Source organism: Schistocerca nitens, chromosome 4, assembly GCF_023898315.1.
Source record: "Schistocerca nitens isolate TAMUIC-IGC-003100 chromosome 4, iqSchNite1.1, whole genome shotgun sequence".
Lineage (NCBI taxonomy): Eukaryota > Metazoa > Arthropoda > Insecta > Orthoptera > Acrididae > Schistocerca > Schistocerca nitens.
Window position 1 is genome coordinate 269,403,598 of NC_064617.1, and position 19,160 is coordinate 269,422,757.

The 19,160-nt window shown below is 42.2% G+C and overlaps 1 protein-coding gene across 1 annotated transcript in view; it reads right to left on the minus strand.

The window, feature by feature from the left end:
* Positions 1-19,160, minus strand: part of LOC126252246 (protein alan shepard) — a 429,590-nt gene that overhangs the window by 85,507 nt on the left and 324,923 nt on the right. The window contains exon 7 of the mRNA XM_049953120.1: positions 15,348-15,510. Coding sequence (XP_049809077.1) covers positions 15,348-15,510 — 163 coding nt within the window. The remainder of the gene's footprint in view (positions 1-15,347; positions 15,511-19,160) is intronic.

Below are 19,160 nucleotides of genomic sequence, written 5' to 3' on the forward strand. Positions count from 1 at the left end.
ATATCTCCAGTGTTGTAACTGGTAATTGTTAGTTGATCCCAGAGATGTCACATGATTTACAGTTTTCCTCAATTGTAACTTATCATGAATCTGTAAATACAACTCCCTTAAATAAGTAAAAAATAAAAAATAAAAATTAAAAAAAAAATGTGCAAGATAATTTTTACTATAAGCTGAGCACAAAGTGTTCATATCTTAAGAAAATGAGCAAATTATCCTCCTCTCTGCCCTGGAATGTTTCAATAGGTGGACCAAATTAATCTCCTAAAACTCTGCACCCTACACCTGTAAAAGTGTGAGCCCATACATACGTCTGATGACTGCATTTCTGTGGGCATACCATCCCGATTTCCTCCTCACTCCTGTCATGTTCTTTAGGTTTCTGCTCATTTGAGGTTATCAGCAGACTAGTAATGGCTCCTACACAGTGTGGGTATGCTGGAAAACTGTGAACCATGACATTTCTATTGATCTTCACAGTGGCAAGCTTTTTTCCCACCAATTCAATTGCATCAACTTGGCAAGCTGTAGTCTGACTGATCGCAGAATAGCTCACAGGTTATTTCATGATTGTAAAGAAAAAGACATCGATTTTTCAGATGCTGATGATGTAGATGACTGAGGATGACATGGGCTATGGTCAAAAAGAAATATCAGATTCAATATATTTGAAATATTCACAGCAACCATACAGATATTTAAAACACATATTAAATATTGTTTATCTTTTAGTTCTAGTTGCAGTGTGACTAGTTTTGATCTCCTCAGATCATATTCAGAAGTAAAATTAGAAGACTAACTATATATTTACTGTATCATTTTGCAAAAAGTAGAGAACCATTGTACAAGACTGTTAAATTTACCCACACAGTTGCATCAGCAACCAGTCACACCTGTATCTGAACTACACATTAGAACACTGTGGTATGCAAATGTGGTCCACAATGTAAATAGGTAACTGGCAGAGGAAGGGGAAAAGGGACAAGGGGAAGAGTGGGGTGGGGGGGGGGGGGGGACAGAGGAAGTGGGAAGGGCAGGAAAAATGGCGTGAGGGGGAATAGGAGAGAGTAAAGAAAGGAGGGAGGGGGAATGGAAAGGATGTTGTGAGCATAACGGATTTACATCTGGCAGAACATTATGGTAGCTCATGCAAAAAGAGGGTGTCTCACACCAAAATTACAAAAAGCAAAATTGTGTAAAAATTATTGTTAAAATATTAAGAGCGTAGAACAACAGATGTGCAGACTGTAAAAGGTATAAAATAGCAAAATTATAGAAGTGGAATTACATGAAGTAACAAACTGAATAACTGTTGTCACCTTCAGTCCAAAGACTGGTTTGATGCAACTCTCCATGATACTCTACCTTGTGCAAGCCTCTTATATCTGAGTAACTACTGGAACCCATATTCTTCTGTATCTGCTTATTGTATTCATCTCTTGGTCTCCCTCTACAATTTTTATCCTCCATGCTTCCATCCAATACTAAATTGGTGTCCCCTTGATGCCTCAGAATGTGTCCTATCGACCGATCCCTTCTTCTAGTCAAGTCATGCCAAAAATTCCTCTTCTCCCTCATTCTGTTCAGTACCTCCTCATTAGTTACATGATGTAATCTTCAGCATTCTTCCACAGCACCACATTTCAAAAGCTTCTACTCTCTTCTTTGACTAAACTGTTTATTGTCCATATTTCACTTCCATACATGGCTAAACTCCATACAAGTACTTTCAGTAAAGACTTCTTAACACTTAAATCCATACTCAATGTTAACAAATTTCTCTTCTTCAGAAATGCTTTTACTTGCCATCACCAGTCTACATTTTATATCATCTCTACTTTGACCATCATCAGCTATTTTGTTGCCCAAATAGCAAAACTAATTTTAAGTGTCTCATTTCCTAGTATAATTCCCTCAGCATCGCCTGATTTAATTGACTACATTCCATTATCCTCATTTTGCTATTGTTGATGTTCATCTTACATCCTCCTTTCAAGACCCTGTCCATTCTGTTCGACTCCTCTTCCAATTCCTTTGCTGTCTCTGACAAAATTACAATGTCATCGGCAAACCTCAAAGTTTTTATATCTTCTCCCTGGACTTTAATTCATACACCAAATTTTCTTTTGTTTTGTTTATTGCTTGCTCAATACACAGACTGAATAATATCAGAATAGGCTACAACACTGTCTCACTCTCTTTTCAATCATTGCTTCAGTTTCTTGCCCCCTTGACTTTTTTTAACTTTTGTAAATAGCCTTTTGCTATCTACTTTACCCTGCTATCTTTAGGATTTGAAAGAGAGTATTTCAGTCAACATTGCCAAAAGCTTTCTCTAAATCTACAAATGCTATAAATGTAGGTTCACCTTTCATTAATTTAACTTCTATGAGAAGTCATAGGGTTGGTACTGCCTGGCGTGTCCCTACATTTCTCCAGAATCCAAACTGATCTTCCCTGAGATTAGCTTCTACTAGTTTTTCCATCTGTCTGTAAAGAATTCATGTTAGTATTTTGCAACCATGACTTATTAAACTGATACTGATTATTAAACTGATAGTTCAGTAATTTTCACACCTGTCAGCAACTGCTTTCTTTGGAATTAGTATTATTACTTGAAGTGTGGTGGTGGTGGTGATTGGTTTGTGGTGTGCTCAACTGCGCAGTCATCAGTGCTCATACAAAGTCCCAATTTTTTTACAGTCCAATCTAGCCACAATCACAAATGATGAGGATGATTATGAAATGATGAGGACAGCACAAACACTCAGTCCCCAGGTAGGGCAAAACCCCAACCCGTCCGGGAATTGAACCTGGGACCCCATGATCCAGAGACACCAATGCTAGCCACTAGACCACGAGCTGTGGACCTGAAGTCTGAGGGTATTTCACCTCGCTCATACATCTTGCTCACCAGATGGAAGAGTTTTTACATGGCTGACTCTCCCAAGGCTATCAACAGTTGTGATGGAATGACGTCTATTCCTGAGTCCTTGTTTTGACTTAGGTCTTTCAGTGCTCTGTCAAATTCTTCACGCAGTATCATATCTCCCTTCTCATCTTCATCTGCATCCTCCAGTTCCATAATATTGTCCTCAAGTTTATCTCCCTTGTACAGACCCTCTACAAAGGCCTTCCACCTTTCTTCTTTCCCTTCTTTGCTTAGGACAGGTTTTCCATCTGAGCTCTTGATATTCATACAGGTGGTCCTCTTTTCTCCAAAGGTGTCTCTATTTTTCCTGTAAGCAGCATCTACCTTACCCCTAGAGATGCTTTTATATCCTTCCATTTGTCCTCTAACAACTCTTGCTTAGCCACTTTGCACTTTCTGTCGATCTCATTTTTGAGATGTTTGTATTCCCTTTTGCCTGTTTCATTTACTGCGTTTTTATATTTTCTCCTTTCATTAATTAAATTTAATATCTCCTGTATTACCCAATGATTTCTATTAGCTTTCATCTTTCTACATACTTGCTGCCTTCAGTATTTCATCTCTCAAAGCTAACAATTCTTCTTCTATTGTATTCCTTTCCCCTGTTCTTTTCAATCGTTCCCTAATGTTCCCTCTTAAACACTCTACCTCTGATTCTTTCAGCTTAACCAGGTCCAATCTCCTTAAATTCCTATCTTTTTCCTGTTTCTTCAGTTTTGATCTACAGTTCATAACCAATAAATTGTGGTCAAAGTCCGCATCTGCCCCTGGAAACATCTTAAAATTTAAAGTCTGTTTCCCAAATCTCAGTCTAATCATTGTATAATCAGCTTGAAACCTTCCCGTGTCTCTAGGCCTTTTCCACATATACAATCTCTTTTCATAATTCTTAATTCAAGTGTTAGCTATGAATAGTTATACTCTGTGCAAAATTCTACCAGGCGGCTGCCTGTTTCATTACATTCCAGCAGTCCATATTCAGCTATGACTTTTCCTTCTGTCCCTTTTCGTACTATCAAATTCCAGTTCCCCATGACTATTAAATTTTCATCTCCCTTAACTACCTAAATAATTTCTTTTGCCTCATACTTTTCTTCAATCTCTTCATCAACTGCAGAGCTAGTTGGCATATAAATTTGTGCTACTATGGAAGGTGTGGGCTTTGTGTGCATGTTGGCTACAATAATCTGTTCACTATGCTGTTCATAGCTTATCTGCATTCCTATTTTTTTTTTATTCATTATTAAACCTACTCCTGCATTACCCCTATCTGATTTTGTATTTATAACCCTTTATTCACCAGGCCAGAAGTCTTGTTCCTCCTGCCACCAAACTTCACTAATTCCCACTGTACCTAACTTCAACCTATCCATTTCCTTTTTTAAATTTTCTAAGGGATCTGACATTCCACACTCATCTGCACAATGCCAGTTTTGTTTTCCATGACAATGACGACGTCCTGAGTAGTCCCTGCCCAGAGATCCGAATGGGGGACTATTTTACCCCCAGAATATTTTATTCAAGAGGATGCCATCACACAGTAGAGCTGCATGCCCTTAGCAAAAATTACGCTGGCTTCGCCTTGCTTTCAGCCATTTGCAGTACCAGCACAGCAAAGCCATTTTGGTTGATATTACGTGATCAGTTCAGTCAATCATCCAGACGGTTGCCCCTGCAACTACTGAAAAGACTGCTGCCTCTCTTCTGAAACTGAATTAAGTATCTTAAAATATTAAAAAGTGCAAAGCACCGGAAGCATAAAACTACAAAATGTGTAAAACAATAAAATTGTAATAGCAAACTGTCTGAAGCAACTAAAATGGCATGGAACAGGATGTGACAGTTGTATGTAACTGTAATTGTTTCTACTGGTGACAATATACAGTTTTTCAATGTTCACAGAGGCCAATATGCACAATGGCTTTCTGCGATAATAGCATGCAAGCCGATGTGTTGCTTTTCTCTCTTCTCAATGAGTGAGGCTGTTGCTTATACATGCACTGTCTCTGCACAGATAATTGGGAGAAGCCTTCAAAGATGCTAAAAAAACCGTCCTGATGATTTAATGTGTTGCTAAGTTCTTGTAAGTAGTGTGTGAAATCTCAGTTTCTCCCAACACTGTCAAGAGATATCCTTTAGTTCATTGTGTAGCACTTCCAGATGCGTATCAATGATTTAATAGAATGCTTTGATGTTAACAGATGTTCACCAAACACTGTTTTATTACCATAAATAGAGTCACGTTCTTTGAAACGTGTTTTAAACATCTTACCTTCTTGACCTATGTAATTTTTTGGGCAGTATCCATACTTCATTTAATATACTCCTGCTTCCACCGATTTGGAGGCTTTTTATTCATGTGGTGCTTAAACCCTACACTTAAATTGGTACTACAAAAGTGTCTAGCAATTACTTCTGACACGAGTCCTTAACAACTTGTGGAAATTAATATGATTTTATTGACTGCCTGTCCATCTGTTACCATACTAACACTGATTTTATACTGTTCTGCTTTTTGATTTTCTGTAGCTTCTTTGTTACTGTTGAAACCACATACCTGTTGCTTACTGCAGCATGTTTTGTCACATCAAGTTTTTGTTCCTCTCTTGCTCGCTTAATGGCAGTTTTAGTAACTTTTCACTTTTAATATTTTAAGACACACAATGCAGTTTTAGTTACTTCTCATAATTCCGTTTCTACAACTTTACCATTTTATACCTTTTACAGTTTACACATCCATTGTTCTACACCAGTGATCCTAAATCTGGAGGTAATAAACCCTCCACCCCCCAAAGATGAGCATGAAATTTTCTGTGGGGTAAAACAAAAGATCAATTGTGTTTTGGTCCTGAAACTAAATTAATTTTAGCATAAGACTTTTGTTTTATACTAGTTTCTATAACGTCTTGCAAAATGTAAATCCGTTTGTTATGGTCATGACATCCCTCTCAGTCTTCCCTCCCTGCCTTCCCACTCCCCGTCTTCCTATCCCCTCAACTCCACTATTTCTCTCCTGCTCCTCTTCTCCTTTTCCCCTCTCCCCTCTCCCCTCCTTCCACCAGTTACCTATTTAAAATGAGAATGACAGCTGCATACCACAATACTCTGATGTGCAGTTCTGACACAGGCAGGATGGGTTGCTGACATGACTGCAGAGATAAATTTAACAGGTATGTACAATAATTTACTATATTTTGTAAAATAATAGTCACTAGGTTTGCAGGAGAGCTCCTGTAAAGTTTGGAAGGTAGGAGACGAGGTACTGGCAGAAGTAAAGCTGTGAGTACCGGGCATGAGTCGTGCTTCGGTAGCTCAGTTGGTAGAGCACTTGCCCGCGAAAGGCAAAGGTCCCGAGTTCGAGTCTTGGTTGGGCACACAGTTTTAATCTGCCAGGAAGTTTCATATCAGCGCACACTCCACTGCAGAGTGAAAATCTCATTCTGAATAGACACTATATATTTAGTTTTGCCTTGTTTTTACATCTGAAGATGATCCAAGGAGCTCAAAACTAGTCATCTATATAAAATGAAGTTGCCTGCTCACTTCTGTATTTACGTTCAATATAATCTCAGAAACTACTGTATGAATTTTGATCGGGTTTTGACTAATAAGACATGCCGACTTACAGACACGCTTACAGATACACTGACTACAATGATTCAAGAGGAAGGTCATGTATAAAGCTTTTACGAAAAATTTGTGGAAATTGGCTGAACTATGAAGAATTAAAATCTGCTACCACTGTGAAAATAATGGCACTCTCGTTTACTGATACAGCAACTGCAACTCTGAACAACAGCAAAGCTTGAGCAGAGTCCATGTTGGACTAGGTGGTTTGCTGATAAAATGCTTGCCCAAGAACTGAAAGGCTGTGAGATCAAATTCTGGTTGGACATGGATTTTTTACTGACTTTTAACCTAGCATTCACCTCTCAATGATGTGGACATTCACCAGAAACAGAATGTTGTTTGGATTCCATGTTAAACTGTGGGTGTCATTTACGTAAGTAGAATAGGAGGAGTATTTGGTAGTCTAGTGGTAATGTTTGCACTTGGTAATGAAAACAGTATGGGATTGGACTACCAGTTACTTTATCTTTCTTTTTTAACCTAGTGATTATCTCTCAATGATAAGGAGATTTGGCACAAACAAAACATGTTTCGGATTCCTATTTAACTGTAGATCACCTTTTACCAGTTGGATAACTGGCTAGGGAGACACAACTCACCAAAGTGACATCCAATTGGAACACTTATACCAGGTCATTGAGCCACACAAAATAATCTATACATATACACATACATTCTTCTTCTTCAACCTATATATGAAGGCTGATCTCAGGAACTACTGTTGGGGTTTTGACGTTTTCATTAATAAATGCATTGATTCAACAGAGAGGTGCTTGTATATAACACACAAATATTTGAGACAACTGGATGAACTATGATGAATTACAGTTCCCTGCATGTTTGTTTTCTGTCTGTATGGATAGTATAGGGCCCTCTGCACACTTGTACAACTTCTAGGCTACTGTAGGTGGAACTTGACAGAGAAAGCAGTGGTTGGTTGGTTGGTTTGTGGGATTGAAGGGACCAGACTACAAGGGCCTTTGGTCCCTTTTTCCACGAACTTTAAACAACCACAAAGAATAAAAACAAACAATGGAGATGAAAAGGGACAACACTAGACAAGAAAGACACAGACAGAGACCAGACAAAAGGAATTAAAATCACACAGAGTGGACAGTGGTTGGCCAATCATGAAAACAAAAAAGGAAGAGCCAACCACCAAGAAACACACTAAAAACCACCATCTAAAACCGTAGGCCAAAGGCCAGACTTGACACAAAAAAGGACACAAACCCTTAGATTGAGCGATAAAAGCCCCCTGCATGAATAAAACTCAAAACTAGGTCTGCCATTGCAGCGTCATCCTATAAAAGTGCAGGGAGCGTATCAGGCAGTGCAAACATCTGCCTGAGTGCAGTTAAAAATGGACAGGCCAACAAGATGTGGACCACTGTAAACACTGATCCACAGCGGCAGAGAGGTTGGTCCTAACGGTGCAAGAGATGACTGTGCGTCAGCCAGGTGTGGCCAATGCGGAGCCGGCAGAGAACAACAGAGTCCTTGTGGGAAGCTTGTAATGAGGAGCCCCACACACCAGTAGTCTCCTTGACGGCCCGAAGTTTGTTCGGTGAAGGCACGGTGTGCCATTCTTCACCCCAGATGCAAAGTACCTTCTGCGGCAAAACTGGCCTGAGGTCACTCTCCAAAAGGCCAATCTCCAAGGCTGGTACACCGACAGCCTGTTTGGCCAGCGTATCAACACGTTCATTTCCTGGGATGCCGACATGACCCGGGGTCCACACAAAGATCACAGAGCGGCCGCAACAGGCATGAGTATGGAGGGACTCCTGGATAGCCATCACCAGATGAGAGTGAGGGAAACACTGGTCAACAGCTTGTAAACCGCTCAGGGAGTCACTACAGATAATGAAGGACTCACCTGAGCAGGAGCGGATATACCCTAGGGCACGAGAGATGGCGACCAGCTCAGCAGTGAAAACACTGGAGCCAGCCGGCAATGAGTGTTGTTCATAATGATCCCCTAGAGTAAGAGCATAACCAACATGACCAGCAACCATCGAACTGTCAGTATAGACAACTTCAGAGCCTTGAAACGTGGAAAGGATTGAAAGAAAGCGGTGGCGGCGGAGGGCCTCAGGAGGGACTGAGTCCTTCGGGCCCTGTGCCAAATTGAGCCGAAGATATGGGCAGGGCACGCACCATGGGGGTAGACGTATATGGGCCCGGAAAACAGGTGGGAGAGGGAAAATCTGAAGCCCAGAGAGAAGAGCCCAGACACGAACTGAGATCGTACACCCTCATTTGGGCCGCCACTCTGGCAGATGGACAACCGAGTTGTGGAACAGCAGACGGTAATTGGGATGTCCGAGCTAAAAACATGGGCAGTGTAAGTGGCCAGTAATTGTTGGTGCCAGAACCGCAATGGAGGGACACCAGCCTCCACAAGTATGCTAGTGACAGGGCTTGTGTGGAAAGCTCCAGTGGTGAGTCGGATTCTGTTGTGAAGGATGGGGTCAAGCAACTGTAATGTGGAAGGGGATGCCGAACCATAAGCCATGCTCCCATAATCTAGATGGGACTGGATTAATGCCTGGTATAGCGGTAAAAGGGTAGACTGATCAGCACCCCAGCTAGTGTCACTCAAGCAACAAAGAGCATTAAGATGCCACCAGCACATTTGTTTAAGCTGCCGAATATGAGGGAGCCAATCAACCAGGTATCAAAAACCAATCCCAAAAACCAATGCGTCTCCACCACTGAAACACGTTCACCGTCAAGATAAAGCCATGGCTCAGGGCGAATAGTGAGACACCGGCAGAAATGCATAACACAGGTCTTGGCAGCCAAAAACTGGAAGCCATATGCTACAGCCCAAGACTGCACCTTGTGGATAGCACTCTGCAGCTGCCGTTCAGCAGCTGCAATGCCAGTGGAGCTTTAATATAGGCAGAAGTCATCAGCATACAAGGAAGCTGAGACAGATGTTCCCACCGCCACAGCGAGCCCATTAATTGCAACTAAAAAGACGCAGACACTCAAGATGGATCCTTGTGGGACCCAACTGAACTCAGGAGGAACTATGGGAGGCCGTAACTTGCATGCGGAAGGAACGAAGCGACAGAAAATTTTGTATGAAAATTGGGAGCGGACCCCGAAGACCCCACCCATGAAGCATAGTGAGGATGTGATGTCGCCATGTCGTATCATACGCCTTCCGCATGTCAAAGAAGACACCAACCAGATGCTGATGGCAGGCAAAGGCCGTACGGATGGCAGACTTCAGGCTCACTAGATTATTGGTGTCAGAGCAGCCCTTACGGAACCCACCCTGAGATGGAGCCAGAAGGCCCTGAGACTCAAGAAGCCAACTCAACCTCTGGTTCACCATGCATTCAAGCAACTTACAAAAAACGTTGGTGAGGCTAATGGGGTGGTAGCTGTCCACCTCCAGTGGGTTCTTGCCAGGTTTCAACACTGGGATTATGATGCTTTCCCGCCATTGCGATGGCAACTCACCCTCAACCCAGATACGGTTCAAAAGGCCTAGGAGGCATCCCCGGTAGTCCACCAAGAGGTGTCTGAGCGTCTGACAGTGGATGCAATCTGGCCTGGGAGCCGTATCAGGGCAAGCAGCTAGGGCACTTTGGAATTCCCACTCTCTGAATGGAGCACTGTACAAGACAGAGTGGCGCATGTGGAATAAATGCTCCGACATTCCAACCTCTCTTTCAGGGAGCGGAAGGCCAGTGGGTAATTCGCAAAAGCGGAACTCTGAGCAAAATGCTCCGCTAAGTGGTTTGCAATTGTGTCGGAGTCAGAACAGACTGCTCCATTCAGCAAAAGTGCAGGTACGCTGATGGGGGTCCGATAGCCATCGAGTCGCCTAATCTTGGCCAAAACATGCGATGGAGAGGTACAGAGGCCAATGGTGGAGACATACCTTTCCTAGTACTCCTGCTTGCATCAGCAAATGAGGTGGCAGGCTTGCACATGGAGCCGTTTAAAGGCGATGAGGTGTTCCAATCAGGGATGCCGCTTGTGATGCTGGAGGGCCCACCTGCGATCTTTAATCGTCTCAACGATCTCTGGCAACCACCAAGGCACAGTCCTCCGCTGACGGGGCCCAAAAGAACAGGGAATAGCAGATTCTGTGGCAGTAATGATGCCGGTGGTGACCGAGTGAACCACTTCATCAATGGCATCATTGGAAAGAGGCTCAATAGTGGCAATGGAGGTGAACAAGTCACAGTCAGCCTTATTCGTTGCCAATCTGCAGGGGTACCCAGAAGACTGACACTGTGGCAGTGACAGAGAGATTGGAAAGTGGTCACTACCGCGCAAGTCGTCACGCACACTCCATTGGGCATTCGGTAATAGGCTAGGGCTGCAGATCGAAAGGTCAATGGCTGAGTACGTGCCATGTGCCACACTGAAATGTGTGAATGCACCATTATTTACAAGAGAAAGGTCGAGCTGTGCCAACACTTGCTCAATGACACTGCCTCGGCCTGTTGCCACTGATCCACCCTACAGAGGGTTATGGGCGTTGAAGTCGCCCTGTAACAGAAAAGGTGGCAGCAATTGGGCTATCAGTGAAGCCAGGACATGATGTTGGACATAACCATCTCGTGGAAGATAGAGACTGCAGACAGTAACAGCCTGAGGCATCCACAGCCAAACAGCGACAGCCTTTAAAGGTGTTTGTAGAGGGACACACTCGCTGTAAAGAGAGTGAAGGACCTAGATGCACACGCCACCAGATACCCTTTCATAAGCTGCCCAGTTCTTATAATAACCCTGATAGCCATGGAGGACGGGGATTCGCATCGTCAGAAACCAAGTTTCCTTAAGAGCAATGCAGAGGAAAGGGTGAAGGCTGAGAAGTTGTCGGATCTCTGCAAGATGGTGGAAAAAACCACTGCAGTTCCACTGGAGGATGACATTGTCCATGACCGAGAAAGGTGTGAAGGGACCAAGGAGGCAGAGTACGCTGCTGAGTCACCTGCTGCCACTGACTGAGTACCTGTGCAAGTGACATCCATTGTGTCAGAGGGTCCGGTGAGATCTAGGTCCTCAGTAGATGCCAGAATCTCTACCTTGTCCTGAGACGCAGAGCTTGTAGGTTGCGATGGGGTGGGTACCACTGCAAGTTCCTTGGTATTAGAGGTCTTCTTCTGGGACTTTTCTTGCTGCTCCTTGGGTTTCACTGGCTGGGAGGGCCTCACTGATTCAGTCTCCAGGATGGAGGAGGATCATGAAGCCCTACGACCAGCTGCTTGTGGGCACTTACACCACTGCCGGGTGTCAACCTTCCCACTTGTGGAAACCTGTGAAGGGAGGGACCCCTTGCGAGCGAGAGGAGCCGAAGAAGTTGGATGCTTCTCTGGCTAAGAAGCGAGTATGGACACTCCCGATTCGTAGTGGGGGTGTTGCTCCCGAGATAGGTGGTGCAGGAGCAACAGGGTGGGTAGCGCATACCACGGTCAAGGGGGCAGGTGGAACCATATGGCTTGGGGAGCCGACTTGAATTCACTGAACTGATGGGGCTATCATGGTGGTCGTAACAGCGGCATATGCGGCAGTCATTTGCACAGGATGCAGTCGTTCATATTTCCTCTTAGCTTCGGTCCAGGGTCTTATATTCCATGATTTTCCACTCATTCTGTAAGATACTGCTGTCTAGCGAGGAAGGGGAATGATGCTCTCCGCAGCTGACACAGACGGGAGGCGGGGCACATGGAGTATTAGGATGTGATGGACGTCCACAATCTCCACATGTGAGGCTGGAAGCACAGGGGGAAGACATATAGCCAAACTTCCAGCTCTTAAAGCACCGCATCAGGGGAGGGATATAGGGCTTGACATCACAGCCGTAGACCATCACCTTGACCTTCTCCAGTAACGTATCACCCTTGAAGACCAAGATGAAGGCATAGGTAGCAATCTGATTATCCTTCGGACCCCGATGAACCACCGCAGGAAATGAACATCCTGACACTCTAAATGGGCGCGTAGCTCGTCGCCATACTGCAAAAGAAGGTCCCTATGGAAAATAATACCCTGGATCATATTTAAACTCTTATGGGGTGTGATGGTAACTGAAACATCCCCCAACTTGTCACAAGCAAGTAACCTTCATGACTGGGCAGATGATGCCATTTTTATCACTACTGACCCAGAGCGCATTTTGGACAAGCCCTCCACCTCCCCAAACTTGTCCTCTAAAATCCCTACAAAGATTGAGGCTTCGTTGACATGAAAGACTCCCTATCAGCTCTTGAACAAACTAGGAACCGGGGCGAATAACTGTCCCTGACCTCCTGAGCCTTTTGCTCCTCCCACGGTGTGGTCAGGGAGGGGAATGATTTGGGATCGTATTTCTGAGCGTTGAATTGAGCCCGAGAACGCTTAGAGACTGCTGGCAGCTGGCCACCAGCAAGAGATGATGTACCACGCTTCATTGCGGGACATCCACCCTGATGCCACCTACTCCAATCAAGGGCCCTCCCCATGGGCGCCACCCAGCCTCAGCAAGGGCCACCTGGCAGGATGGCCATTGCCGGAAGAGTCCTGATGCCCCAGGGAGATAGGCATCTACTCCTTGGCATACATGGAGAGTTAATGGTGCAGGCATCAGTCGAGCGATCCCTGTGTTGTCAGGGGGCTACAACCAACAGGGTACATGGCTGCCCCACCACAACAGACTGGCTACCGTATTGGATATTAGGTGCAAGGATGTCCATGGTCGTTGTCTCTGTAGAAAGCAACACTGCACAGTGCATGGTGGAAATCGCACCCAGGGAATGTATCCTCGCCCAAGAGATGGAGAACGAGCAGGACTGCAATGCAACGACGAGAAAGCTGGCAAAAGGTCTCAATGCACGATGGACACAATGCACCATGCAAAGTGCCCTTCCCCAGTTGGCTCGCTCTTCGGAAGAATTTTGAAAGATGGAGGTCAAACCAGAGATGGGACCATCACATAAAAGCCAAAACATGAGAGACTCCTTTTAGTCACCTCTTACTAAAGCTTACTACTAAAGGCAGGAATACCATGGGTCTATTCTTATCCCCGAACCTGCAGAGGGAGGGGGGGGGGGGGGGGGGGGGTGAAGTGGAAAATGAAGTTCACATGACAGATACAGTGCAGCATATCAGGAAGCAGCTAGCAGTAATACAGTATATGGCAACTACCTATGCATTCCTTGCAGGAAGAGACCATCTCTTGACAATAACACCATACAGGATGGCTCTCCAGACTATCAACTGGGAACTGTTTCCTCAAAAAGACTGAGAAACAAAAAGGTAGAAACAAAAGCAATGTGTAACGTGCTCTTCCAGGAGTGAGGCTGACACAAAGTCCGCCATGCCTGTGTAGTCGATTGGAGTGACCGCAGTTTGCTTTCTGTCACCTGCAAGCACTCCGTCTCCCACATAACTGGAGCCCTCAATATCTGGATTCTGTGAATTTGTTTTTGGAGTGTATATTTCAAAGACTTGACCAGAACTCAAATGCATCAACATAATCAGAAAACAGAGATAGAAAAAAAAATTCACTAGAAAAGTTTGAAATTAACTATAATTCTGGATTTTTTGAAATCCAGTAGTGTAACTAATAATGTGTTCTTGAAATGTAAATTGGTTATATGTGCTTAAAAGTAATTCTGAAACATTTTCCTGCAATGTATATTTTTTAAAGTCTCCTGAAAAATGTAAAAGAGGGGTTTTACTGTACAAGGTTTCAAAATGTCTCATATGAAAAAGCAAATTGTATTCTTAAGGGCTTATTGTACCCAAGACAAACTGTATGCCCTATAATTAAATTATAGCCTGGAAAAGGAACAAGCTGATAATATGATAAAGATTTACATACTACATGAAACTAGAAGGTGTAGACTGTTAATGTTGTTGTTGTTGTTGTTGTTAACAGTACATCTGAAACCTTCTAAGAATAGCAGTAATTTGAAATATAGCAAAAATACCCAAGCCCTTTGTACAGGTTCACTCATTATAGCTCAGGACCCACAGTGTTAATAGGCTACCATAAAATCACATGCAGAACATACAAGCATTGGTCACACAGTGGAAGCATTGAGAGGAGCCACATAAACAAGAAATTTAAATTTATTATGAGAAGGAAAATTATTACTCACCATATAGCGAAGACGGTGAGTCACAGATATGAACAACAAAAATACTCTCGCAATTATAGCTTTCAGCTGTTAAGGCCTTCATGAACAAAAGATAGACATACGATTGCGCGCACGTGTGCTGCCCCCCCCCCCCCCCCCGCCCCCCTCCCCCGCCCTCCACACACCCACACCCACACACGTCCACGTACACAGCCTCAGGCAACTGAAACCACAAACAGTGTGGTTTCAGCTGCCTAAGTCTGCAGTCGTGTGTGTGTATAACACACTATCTCTCTCTCTCTCTCTCTCTCTCTCTCTCTCTCTCTCTCTCTCTCTCTGTGTGTGTGTGTGTGTGTGTGTGTGTTTTGTTGACTAAGGCCTTAACGGCTGAAAGCTATAATTGTTAGAGTCTTTTTGTTGTTCAGCAACTTTCCTTCTCCAAATTGTTACATCACATCCTGTATTTTCCGTTTTTAGAAATTTAAATGTTATTTACATGTCCAAACACAATGTAAGGCATCTACTATGTGCTGAGCTGTTGACTCATTTTATTCCATTATTTGACTTCTTAATTACAAACACATGTAAATAAAGGACATATAACCACTTCACAAGGCTCGAATCCAACTAGACAATGCATTCATACAAGTAAGACTTTTGCTGAAATGGATTTAAAGGATATTTTGCTATACCTCTCCAGTATCCCGCCACATTCGCTGATCTGTGGCCTTGTACAGAACCCTTTTTTTGCTTCCACCATCAGCAAATTTTACAAGAAGTGGTTCCTTGCACCCAGCCAGCTGGTTGCCATTGAACATCTGTATTATTTGCTCACATTTCTCTTTTGACTCCATTCTGTACAGAAATGTAAATTAATTACAACCACATAATATGAAACATTCTGAAGACACCATGAAATTAAAAATATATGTACAGAGTGAATCATCTAACAGTAGCACTACAAATATTTTGGACAAGGAAGGCACTGTATGCGTTTTTCACAGAATTGAACTGTACACAAGGGTGTGTATCTGCAGCCAATACACATATTTTGAGCAGTTTATGAAAGTGCAGTTATTTACAACAGTTACAAAATTTGAAATGGGACACTGCTTGTTGACAGTAAAGTACCATAAATGAGAATGCCTATGTGTGTGTCGCAAGAAGCTAGTTCAAGTAATTTATGACTTACCCTATTGTGAACAAGGTAAACACTGATAGCTGTTTGTTCCATTCAATTGCTTTGATGCTAGGTGCTGACATTATGTTTGATTACATTATACTGCGTGTACACTGTGATTGCATTGTGATGGCCCCGTCTGTTATTGCGTAATAGTAGATGCAGTAGATGTGCTTGAAAGATGGTATTTCCCAGTGCATGAAAAGCAGACATGTAATCACTTATGATGGAGGAAAAACGCCACTTATTCATGTACCACATGAGCCAAAATATATCCCAGTAGACATCAACTATCGTGACAATTATTTGTGAACCTTCTCAAACAATTATGTGCACCTTGTAATGTAATGCCTAAAATACGTAACAGAATGACATGTGTGATTGGAGAGGAGTGTGAAAATGTTCTGGCTGCCATAGCAGTAATCCACAAAGTAGTTCCTCTGTAATTGCATGAGGAAGCGGCACGAGTCAGGCAAGTGTACTATGCAATCTGCATTGACACAAATTCCATCCCTATCACATCTCTCTCCATGAAATGCTGCGTAGAAATGATTTTGCATATTGAACGCACCCTGTAGATGGACGAGCTTTTATCTGCAGTATGAAATGAAATCAGTTTGAATCTATCTAATGACAATTACTAAAGATACACAGCTTGAAGCATATTCTATTGAACTAATGGAACAGTTTACAAGAAGTTGTACATTTTACAGAGACATTATTCTCACAGTGACAGATGAAATCCATTCATAATAAATTAGTCAAAATTTTGGGAAAAATACTTGTCAAGAATGACATAACTTATATCCAGAAACTGAAACACGTAAGGGCACAAAAGATGAATTCAGTAGTAGCAGCATTTGAAACATCCTACACTGTTTCTATACACAGTTTATCAGCAATGGTAATTACATGTTCAGTAGTAACATTATACCAAGTTGTTACAAAGAAAGATAAAACAGTGGCAACACTTTCATTAAAAAACTGCCTGTTCCTATCAAATAACAAATGTAAAGCAATTTTGGAAACACCCAATGAATTGCAGATTTTGATAATACTTTTCTTGAACTACAAAATGTGTGATACCACAAAGGAACTATTAGAGCTTTAGATTGGTGAAAAATTCATAGCACTTTTGTATTGCATGTTGGTATTCCAGTTGTTGTGTGTTTATTTATAGACTGTCATTTTTTATTTGTAGTTCACTGTTACTATCTGAATTAACATACTGTCATTTTTTCAAATGGAGATAGTGAATGGAGCTGTGGACACTAGAAAATGGGGAAATCAGAACATTTCCAACATATTCTTCATTTGAGTTCCACTGAGGATTGGCAGCAGTGGAGGCAGTCAGAAACATTTGCACCATGCCTGGGGATAATGCCATTGGACAGAGCATGGCAGGAAAACGGTTCTCTTTTTTCAAGGCGAATCGTTTTGGCAAAGTGACTCTCCATGTTCATGAAGACTTTCAAGGTTTGATGAAAACTGCTTAAATGGATTCATCCACGATGATCCATGTCAGCGTATTCGAGAACTGACAGATGTAATGAACTGTGATCATTCCAACATCATGTGATATTTGCATGCAATGCACAGGTTCAAAAATTGGGTGTATGGGTACGTATGCTCAAAGACAAAATCTGCCTGCTCATCAACAGGTGGATCATGAACAACACCGACCATTACTATCCCGTATCATTACTCATGATGAGGAATGGTGTCTTTATGCTAACACCGGGGGGAAAAAAAGGTGTGGTTGAGTCCAAACAAAGTAGCAACAGTCTGTACAAAGAACTGTGTGCATCCACAAAAGATAATGACATGCATCTGATGGAACAGTGATAGTGTGATGTACTACACATTACTTCCCAACGTCTAACCATCACTGCTGACATTTACTTTCAACAACTGAGACATCTTACAGGCACAGTCCAGGAACAACAACCAGGAAGACTACATGAAGTGATGCTTCTCCATGATTATGCTTGCCTGCATTCTGCTAGACTGAGTAAAATCACTATACGGGTGTTGTGTTGGGAAGTCATTCCATATTCACTTATTCACCTGATCTCTCATCCTCAGATTTTCACCTTATCTGCTCTCTATTGAACAGCCTTCAAGGAACTACCTTTCCAGACGAAAATGTGTTCTGAACATAGCTCAATGAGTAATTCATCTCAAAACCATGTAACGTCTACAGTTACAGTCAAAAAGTTATCCCACCATTGGCAGACCATTGTAAACAGTGAAGGAGAATATATTACCGATGGGTAAAGTCCCTGCTATGAGTATCTGTTGTGTTTATTAAACTCACAGAAAAATGCTATGAACTTAAGCACCAATCCAATACATGGAAGAAGAGAAGATGAATAAGATAAGGATGAGGAAGAAGAAAAGGAAGAAGAAAATGAAGAAGACTTCGCCACTATATTTTTAGAAAATACAAAACCAACCCTTTAGTAGCAATGTCCATTTAAATGAAACTAAATTGCCACAGGTATGGCAACAATCTTTCAACCATTTAAATGTCTCATGGCCTCAAAAATAAGTCTTCAATGCAATCTTATCTTCACTATTGTAACAAACATACAAAAGGCTTTTAGTTTCTGTAAAGTAAATAGATAAACAAACAAATCACTAACTGACAAAAACTTATGTGCTGACAACCTCTCCAGAATATCTTAAAATAGCAGGTGCAAAATCCAGCAGTACAAAAACAGGAATCAGGAACAGGGGCACATGAAAAAGATTTCAAAGATTTTAAGATGAAATTATAAACTTTGAAAAATTGGATGCAAACCAATCACATTACAGAACCAGCGTGATGTCAAATGCAACAACTAAAATGAAAAACAATCAGCAGATTTGGAACAGTCATTACTGCATGAGATTAGAAAAGGTACCAGTAGTATAAATATTCCACCAGTGGATGTAATAAAAATGCAATTTCCTGAGAACATGAAGGTAACATAGACTTTCTTCCCCTCAGAATACTGATGTGTATGTTTTAAATAATAAATAACCCAGACAGAAATTGTAACGTCTAGTAAGAAACAAAAACAACATATTATGTAGTAATTAGAAAATTAGATGTATCATATTGTGTCATTGTGTAAAATTATGTATTTTTTTTTTTATTATTTATTTTTGAGAACGTCTGCGTCGGCGAGTAATAAAACCGCCACAGAAGATAAATGTTGAACAGAGATTACAAAAGGAACTAGTATATAATGCGTGATGTAAATTAAATTCTTTGTCTTCTTAATCTGGAAGTTGTGAGAGTAAGATCTCCTGTTGTTGTCGTGGAGAACGCGAATGTAGC